The sequence below is a fragment of the Brassica oleracea genome, chromosome C4, assembly GCF_000695525.1.
Source record: "Brassica oleracea var. oleracea cultivar TO1000 chromosome C4, BOL, whole genome shotgun sequence".
NCBI classification, from domain to species: domain Eukaryota; kingdom Viridiplantae; phylum Streptophyta; class Magnoliopsida; order Brassicales; family Brassicaceae; genus Brassica; species Brassica oleracea.
The window spans coordinates 3,766,429-3,775,463 of NC_027751.1; the positions used below are offsets into that span (position 1 = coordinate 3,766,429).

The window sequence follows — 9,035 nt, forward strand, 5'->3', positions numbered from 1 at the left end:
CATTGATTCTTAATAATGATTATTTAAACGTGATATTAATCAATAATATCCTGTGGAGGAAGGAATTAAGATTTTTGGTTTAGGTAATTACGGGATTGAGAATATATACTATTGATTTTTTTGTTTACAAAATCACTATTGATTCTTAAACGTGATCAATATTCAAAAAAATCTTCGAATATATACACTTAGCATATTTATTTTTCTCTTCGTGATCATTTCGTATCAATGTAAATAAATGTTAGTTACCGTATTTATAGGAATAAAGTCTAAGCTTTTAAAATTTTTTGTTGTTGACAATAATAAATAAACTTGTAGAGGAAGTAATGAAGATATTTTGCTTTCACTTAGCATATTCGTTAGTTTTTCAGAGTTCACATTTATTTAGTTGTTAATTCTTCTATAGTTATTTTGCTTTCTAAACTTATGATAAATTGTCTACTCAAATATAAGCAAGAGATAAAAGCAAGTCATTTCTATAGTTATTTTGCTTCCTAAACTTATGATAAACTTGTAGAGGAAGCATTGTAGTTGTTTTGCTTCCACTTAGTATATTCGTTTGTTATTCAGATTTCACATTTATTGAGTTGTGTTTCGTGCTTCAAACCGCAATTTTAATGCCCCTTTATTATTAATATAAATTTATGACAAAATAAAATCCCCCTTTGTGTTTCGTGATATTTTATTGTTTGACAAAATCAAATTGTAAATCTTCATAAGAAAACAAATGAAAAGTACAAATGCATTTTCCTCTCACGTACTAATAATATAATCTTCATAAGAAAACAAATGAAAAGTACAAATGCATTTTCCTCTCACGTACTAATAATATAATCTTCATAAGAAAACAAATGAAAAGTACAAATGCATTTTCCTCTCACGTACTAATAATATAATCTTCATAAGAAAACAAATGAAAAGTACAAATGCATTTTCCTCTCACGTACTAATAATATAATCTTCATAAGAAAACAAATGAAAAGTACAAATGCATTTTCCTCTCACGTACTAATAATATAATCTTCATAAGAAAACAAATGAAAAGTACAAATGCATTTTCCTCTCACGTACTAATAATATAATCTTCATAAGAAAACAAATGAAAAGTACAAATGCATTTTCCTCTCACGTACTAATAATATAATCTTCATAAGAAAACAAATGAAAAGTACAAATGCATTTTCCTCTCACGTACTAATAATATAATCTTCATAAGAAAACAAATGAAAAGTACAAATGCATTTTCCTCTCACGTACTAATAATATAATCTTCATAAGAAAACAAATGAAAAGTACAAATGCATTTTCCTCTCACGTACTAATAATATAATCTTCATAAGAAAACAAATGAAAAGTACATTTAGAATATTCTTCAAATCTCGATGTTTGCTTCCCAGGTAAGAGATATTGGATTCCAAACAAAATTACATTTGGCACAGCAATCTGGATTATCATTATCTTCTACTTCAATAATATCCTTGTTATTTTCCATCCAAACCATAAACTTGTTGTTTTCTGAGGTTGTGGACAAATCTTTTTGTTTTGTGGAGAGCTGAAACATATAAGAAAACCATAATAAGAGATCTGAATATATAATGAAAGTAAACATGTTAGCCGCGATTTCTAAACACATAGTCCCATAGTTCAACCATGTAAAAATGTAATACCTTATCATGAGGGGGAGATGAGGATTGCAATGACTTAAAAAAACAGGATATGAACCACTTTAGCATTTTTTGGTTTCCTTGGGTCTGAGCCTCGGGTTTTATGTTTTTGATATTGGTGATATATGTGATGCTCTTGAGTTTGTGAGAGGTGGGTTATATAGGATATGAGATGGCGATTTCTGGTTAGATAATAGTCTATTTTATTAAAATGAAATTTAAAGTAGATGTCAACTTAGAATATTCTTTTCGAATTATTTGGGTTACAAAGGTCGTAGATGCTGTTATAATAGATATGGTTAGACCAAAAAATGAAAAAAGGAAAAGGTCCAAAATGACTTTCATAGGTAGACTTATTTAAACTCCTTCTCTTTTAATAGTATAGATTGTACTTTACAGCTGATTCAACTTTAGCTCTTATTTACGAAAATGAACACTGTTTAATTCGATATCAGTAAAACATCCAAAATCAAAGATAATTTATTATGTTGATTGTTTTCAAGGAATATAATTTCAAAAGACAAATTGTTTACCGTAACATTTACCAGCTAGCATGAACGAGGCATAGCAGTGCGTATGGTGGTTTTGGTTCCGGTGAGCTCCTCTTCTTCGCAGATCGGCAAGGGATCTTGGGCTGTCCCGTAGTTAAGCCGCCGTGGCGTCTGGAGTCTCTCACCTTCGCCGTAGCTCTCGCCTGATTTGAGAGCTCTGCCTCTCACTGTCCTAAAATCATTTGATTGTTTTATGGCTGTCCAAAGATGTTAGCTGTCTTTCTTTGAGTCTCGTCGAGTCTTCCGACTTGGTCTATGGCCGGTTTATGTCGTTTCCCTACCGCCTGCTTCCACACCGTAAAGCTCAAGAGTCTCTCAAGGCTTGCTGTTATTGGTATTCATGGAGTCGGTAGCGTTGTATGGGCTGATACAGAGCTTGGTCATCTCTTCCGGCTAATGCGATTGCAGCTTCCCGCCTAAGGAGCCCTCTGGTTATCAGTCTTCTTTGAGACCTAATGATTCCTTTTGCAGGTTTCAGCTTAAGGTGGTTCAGCCATTACAACTCTTCAAATGTATAGTGCAAAGCAACAAATCTTTAGTCTTAGCATTAATCTAGTTCACTAGATTAGTCATATTATGTTCTACAAGCTTTTTTAACTTTTTTCGCGGATTGTACAACTAAACTAGCTCTCGAAGCTCTTTGGTTCAGGTTTTCACAACTTGTAATCTCTTTCATTACTAGTTAATGATATTAACATTCTTAGCAAAAAAAATGAACGAGGCATAGACAAGCCGCAGCATGGTGCATGCATGAGATAGATAATACATGCAACGCGTATGCATTGTATATTTTCTTTAACCGATTGTTTTTACTTGCAGTGAATATGAGAGCACCCTCATTGGTGAACTCCCCGAATCTCTATTCCTAAAATCCACTTTTGATTATTATATTTTTTTTTCCGTTTGATTTTTTTAAAAAAAAATTAATAAACCAACCAATGGCGGGCCGCCACGTGTTAGTAGGACCCACGAACAGTGATACAGGTTCATCCCAGCAAACTCAAGTGATACCGGTTCATAAAAACAGGTTATTATATTAATTTTTTTTTCTTGGAAACCGTGTGAACTTCTCTTTACCGGCGATGCTGTAATAGTCCATATTCGTGGCTGGTAGTCGACTTCGGGCTTGGGTCAATCTCGGCCATGGACTGAAGGCCTTTAAAACCTAGACTAAATGGACTTGGCCTATTTGTTAAACCAGTTGAAAAACTTTGAGTTAAAAGGTAAAAGGTAAAAGGTAAAACATGTAATGGATTTAACTAAGTAACGACGCCGTTTCCGGAATGCTAATAATACTCCCTCGCAGTCTTCGATAAACCCTAGATTTTTTTTCTTCGTCTCCCTCCAGCGTTGAGACCGACGACACCACAAGGAACTGAGATGGCCGGTGAATCAGATGCATCGAGCGTCGCTACTCTATCGTGTGCTCGGTGCGACAAGCCAGCGCTTCTTCAGTACGTAATCACCCTTCATCATCACCTTCTTTGAATTTGAATTGCATAATTGATGTTAGTTTAGCTCAAGACTATCGCTTAGAGCATGAATCATCGGATGCTGATGTTCAATTTGATTCAATCATGGAATCCTAATGTGTTAAACCCTAATGCTGACAGGTGTCCTAAGTGCGTGGAATTGAAGCTTCCTCGTGAAGGAGCTTCGTTCTGGTAATGTTTCTCTAACCTCAGAACCTTCTTAATGATTCAAAAGTTTTGATTTTTTTTTTTTTTTTGTTATTACTGTTGATCAATAGCACTCAAGACTGTTTCAAAGCAGCGTGGAGCTCACACAAATCAGTTCACGTGAAAGCTCAGCTGTCTTCAATTGCTAACTCCCTTCCCGGTGATCAGAACTCTGATCTAGTTTCTCAAGGTTGGCTCTACTGTGTGAGGAGAGGGCAGGGTAGAACTCATAAGCTTCCACACTTTGATTGGACAGGGTTAGTTTCATCCCGTGTCATTCTCTCTATTTTTCTGTGCTCTTTCAAGATAGGATATGACTCTGAGGGATACAAGTTAAAAATCATATCTTCTTGTTGCGTTTGTGTAGGCCCCTAAAGCAATATCTCATATCTCCCAAGCGTTTTGTGCCTGCTGAGATTGAGAAACCTGACTGGGCTATTGATGTAAGTCCCTATTTATTTTTCTCCTGCACTAGTACTCTATCACTAGCAAAGTTGGACCTTTGATCCGTGATCATCTAGCTACGAATTGCTTAGTCTCAACACTTGTACATGAGGTGTTAATGTTATGTGACATTTCGATTGGCTTGCAGTGACTTGATCGTTTTCAACTATCCCATGTTATATGATGCTAAAAAGTTTTCTTCCATTTTTTTTTCACATCCAGGGGACTCCGAAAATTGAACCAAATAGCGATCTACAGCATGTTGTTGAGGTTAGTGTTTCTTTTAATACGTCAAGTTATGTTCATTAAGTTGTCTTGAATACGGAGCTATGATCTCAAACAATTGTATCTCTTTGCTGATATTTTGTTTGGTTTCGTTTGATACTCATTTGTTGTCACGTACAACTAACAAGGTTTTATACTTGCGTTGTAGATTAAAACGCCGGAGCAAATTCAGAGAATGCGCGAGACCTGTAAAGTTAGTGTTGTTTTCTTTCTTTGCTTAAATACCAGCTGTTCTCATTACCATTATCTGATATTTTTTTTGATTCTGCTATCAGATTGCTAGGGAGGTATTGGATGCAGCAGCTAGGGTGATTCGCCCTGGTGTGACAACTGATGAGATTGATCGAGTGGTTCACGAAGCAACAATCGCAGCAGGTTTGTACTTTTTTAGGTTATCTTATCCTCTGGGAAGTCAATAGCTCAATTTCATCAGCGCAGCACTGTGACTTTTATTATATAATCTTTTGCTCTGGCAGGAGGATATCCATCACCCCTGAACTACTACTTCTTCCCAAAATCTTGCTGCACGTAGGTACTTCCTATGCATCTCCATTTTTCCTCTACCATGTTCTACTTCCTAAAGCGTACATTTTGAATGTTCCCTTTCAGATCTGTTAATGAAGTGATTTGTCATGGAATTCCGGATTCTAGGTATACTTGCTGACTGGAATCTTCGGAGCCTTTCTGACAAAATAGCTTAAAAGACCCATGACATTTAATTCTAATGACTCGTTGTGCTTTGATTGCTTCAGGAAACTAGAAGATGGAGATATAGTAAATGTTGATGTAACAGTTTGTTATAAAGGTTGCCATGGTATGTTATCTCCTGATGAACATTCATTATCTTTTTGTGAAATTGGTTACCTATAGAGAATTAGAGATATCTTTTCTCACAGAATGATTTGTGGATAGGTGACCTTAACGAGACATACTTTGTTGGAAATGTTGACGAAGCATCACGTCAACTGGTTAAGTGCACATATGAGTGCCTGGAGAAAGCCATTGCAATTGGCAAGTGTTCTTAGCGTTGGTAATTTAGCTGTTATTTTATATCAAATATATGCTGATAGTTTCTGTGCTTTTCTTTTCCTGTGTTTTTTTTTTCAGTTAAACCTGGAGTTAGATTCCGTGAGATTGGAGAGATAGTCAACCGTCATGCTACCATGTCTGGGCTATCAGTGGTAAAGTCTAGCTCCTTTTTTTGTGTGTGTATGATAGGACCTGTTCGTAGAACTTTTATCTACTGTCTAGATAATAATTTACTTGTGATGGTCTTTACAGGTACGATCGTATTGTGGTCATGGAATTGGGGATCTCTTCCATTGCGCCCCAAACATTCCACACTATGCAAGTATCCTTTGTGTTTTGGTTCAAGATCCACACAACGTTAGATTTTAGGACCTGAAATGTAAGTTTATTACAGTGTAAATTTCCTTAACCCCAAAACCAGGAAACAAAGCAGTTGGAGTGATGAAAGCAGGTCAGACTTTCACAATCGAGCCAATGATCAACGCAGGTGAGTTTTGTTTTTCATATTCGCTAGATGTTTAAAAGTACTACTTAGTACCTAGTGAGTTCTCTAGTTAAAGCGCAAGGGCATTTGTCATGATAGGATTGTGGCGGGATCGAACATGGCCTGATGGATGGACCGCAGTTACTGCAGATGGAAAACGCAGTGCTCAGTTTGAGCATACCCTCTTGGTAAGAACTTGTAAAACCCTTAAAAGAAAAAGACAGGTTTGGAGTTAATCAAAGGCTAATATGCAACTTTTTGCAGGTAACGGAGACGGGTGTTGAGGTTCTAACGGCGAGGCTTCCTTCATCACCAGACGTTTTCCCTTGGCTTAAGAAGTGATTTTAAGTGTATGGTTTGGTTCATAAACTTTGGGATAATAGCTTGTCATCTTTTTGCCCATTGAAGACCATTTGTTGTTGTTACATTTGCTTTGTTTTTTGTTTATGTAACTTTATGCAGAAACAAACTGCGCCAGTGTTTTGATTGAAATGTAAGGAACCTACCTATATTTATACAATGGAAAGACAGTTTTTAAATTTTATGTCTTAAGGAAAATTTTAGTTTGAGAAATAACATGATATTAAGGTTATTTTCTGTTTCCATATTCATTGGTTGGGTTTTCTTGGTTTGGATAATAAATGATCTATATGTTTTAAAGTTCAAAAATAATATTTTCATTAGGTAATAATAGTAAGTTGTGAACTTCTTCAAAACTTTATTGAATTTTGATTAAAGTTTTGAGAAATAATTAATCACAAAATAATTTATTTATAACTAAAGTTTAGTTCAAAACATACATTTTTTTTTTGAAACGGAGAGTAATTGTTTTGCTTATGAGTTCTGAACAATTACATAATTTATATCATAACAATAATAAAAGTTGGGAAGCTTTAAGTCAGTTGTTCAGATTCTTCTTGACATTCAAGGGAATACAAGTAACCTTCCTCACTGTCCCTTGTGGAATTCAAAAACATATTTTTAGTTCAAACTCGAAACCACATATTAAAAAAAATATTAAACTTAATGAATCAAACTAATCCTTCCACGAAAAGGTATTGCACAAACATTGTAGTGCCTGTGTAGTTGTATCCGAGTGACAATCTGTATTTTATTAAAAAAAATTGAACTTAATGACACATATTGAACTTAGTAATAACCAGTTATTTTATTCTTACAGGTTGATGACCCTTTGCCTTGATACTAATAATAATCTTTTATTAATGATTACAGGTTGTTAAGTTGATTGACTACATAAGTGACAATGATCTTTTTCGCCGAGTTTTATAGGTACACTCATTTTTAAATCTTACTGCTTACTAAATCATTTATTCAAGATAATAGTATTTAGCAGAGTCATCTAATAATAACATGTGTAAGTGTTCCATCACGTTTTGAATCTGAAAACTAAAATAATTTATACATATTGAACTTAGTGATACCCGTAGTTAAACCTTGCATGTGTATCATCTGAGAGGGTTCTTGGAATGCTGGACTCCATCCATTCGTTCAGGTCTAGCATCCACTTATTGTCTACCCTCCACACAGCCTCGCTATCGTTAGGAATCGGTGTTGAATTTTCGATCTGCATGTTAGATTAAGTTACACAATTTATATATAATCAAAGCGCATTTGACTATTTACATTGTTGAAAAAGAGTCAACCGAAAAAGAGTAATCTGGAAAAGTTATGAATTGTTGAATAAGACATAAATTATAGAATATTGTTTTATTTGAATTTTTGGTTTATTTTTCAATAACGATGGTTTTATTTGACTAGATTCAAATTTACCTAGAATCGAGCTGAATTGATGAATATGAGGTCCCACTCAGCGGCAGTGGACAAGCCAAAAGTCAAAGACAAACGGTACAAAAACTGGCCGGAAACGGTTTAACACGATTCCATACGAAATCTATTGGTTTAAATCTGTAAACCTATAAGCTTAAATAGAGACGGCGGCGATACACGAATATCGATAATAGATCTATATAGACGACGATGCACGAATTCTAATATTAGATCTATAACCGAAAACTGGAGTCGAAAACTGTTTAATACGATTCCCAACGAAATCTATTGGTTTAAATCTGAAAACCTATAAGCTAAAATAGAGATGACGATACACAAATTCCTATATTACATCTATAGAGACGGCGATAAACGAATTCCGATACACGAGTTTACCTGCATTCCCGAAAACTATGTCATGTAGATTAAGTGCATGGAGATTTACTAGATCGGCGTTCATTGCTTACGAGTGGAAGATTGGCGTTTTTGGAATTTTTTTGAAAGTGCGATAGATCTGTAATTTAGAGCGAAGAATTCAAAATTTAAACAACTTTTTTAATCGGGCCCATTAAGTTTTACGTTTTCAATTATTAAAAAACTCAAAAGAATTTTTATTACACATTATCATTTACGGTAATCCTTCTCTCTTCAATTAAGAAATATTTTTGTCCTACCCAATAAAAACTCAACGGTTAGAAAAAGGTAATTCTGATGGCTTAAATCGAAATCGTCGATGATAAATTTATGATAATCAAATGAATTTACTGTGTGATGTTCTGCATGTTAGGATTTCGTTATTCTTTGTGGTTTAATTAGTAACCAAAGTTGATTTAAATAAAATGTATTGGTTTTGATGTTGGCTGGCTTCGGTTTAGGTAGTAAGAGCACCCCGTTACTGAACTCCATAAAAAAGGTTCACAAAATATTTTTTTATTATATTTTTTTTTTTTTTATTTTTCTTTTTGTTTAATTTATGGACTTAAATACATGTACCGTGGGGCCCGCGCTACAGTGATGAACCCGGTTCACTGAGAAAAGGTGGAGAGAAACAAGTTCATCACTGTTTATTATTTTAATATTTTTTTTTAAAATCGGTGTGAACCCCCCCCCT

At 34.7% G+C, this 9,035-nt stretch overlaps 1 protein-coding gene across 2 annotated transcripts in view; it reads left to right on the forward strand.

Annotated features, from left to right (window-relative positions):
- The first annotated feature begins 3,527 nt into the window (after nt 1–3,527).
- The window catches only part of LOC106336965 (methionine aminopeptidase 1A), a 7,366-nt gene continuing 1,858 nt past the window's right edge, over nt 3,528–9,035 (forward strand). Inside the window, exons 1-16 of one of the 2 annotated variants that reach the window (XM_013775967.1) lie at nt 3,529–3,669; nt 3,829–3,879; nt 3,966–4,151; nt 4,262–4,337; nt 4,561–4,608; nt 4,772–4,816; nt 4,899–4,998; nt 5,100–5,151; nt 5,233–5,274; nt 5,376–5,437; nt 5,536–5,634; nt 5,731–5,804; nt 5,905–5,974; nt 6,074–6,139; nt 6,236–6,324; nt 6,401–6,680. In XM_013775967.1, coding sequence (XP_013631421.1) covers nt 3,596–3,669; nt 3,829–3,879; nt 3,966–4,151; nt 4,262–4,337; nt 4,561–4,608; nt 4,772–4,816; nt 4,899–4,998; nt 5,100–5,151; nt 5,233–5,274; nt 5,376–5,437; nt 5,536–5,634; nt 5,731–5,804; nt 5,905–5,974; nt 6,074–6,139; nt 6,236–6,324; nt 6,401–6,478 — 1,212 coding nt within the window. In that variant the 5' untranslated portion in view covers nt 3,529–3,595 and the 3' untranslated portion in view covers nt 6,479–6,680. Of the gene's footprint in view, nt 3,670–3,828; nt 3,880–3,965; nt 4,152–4,261; nt 4,338–4,560; nt 4,609–4,771; nt 4,817–4,898; nt 4,999–5,099; nt 5,152–5,232; nt 5,275–5,375; nt 5,438–5,535; nt 5,635–5,730; nt 5,805–5,904; nt 5,975–6,073; nt 6,140–6,235; nt 6,325–6,400; nt 6,681–9,035 lie in introns of those variants that run through there. The other variant, XR_001268934.1, reaches the window with a different exon arrangement.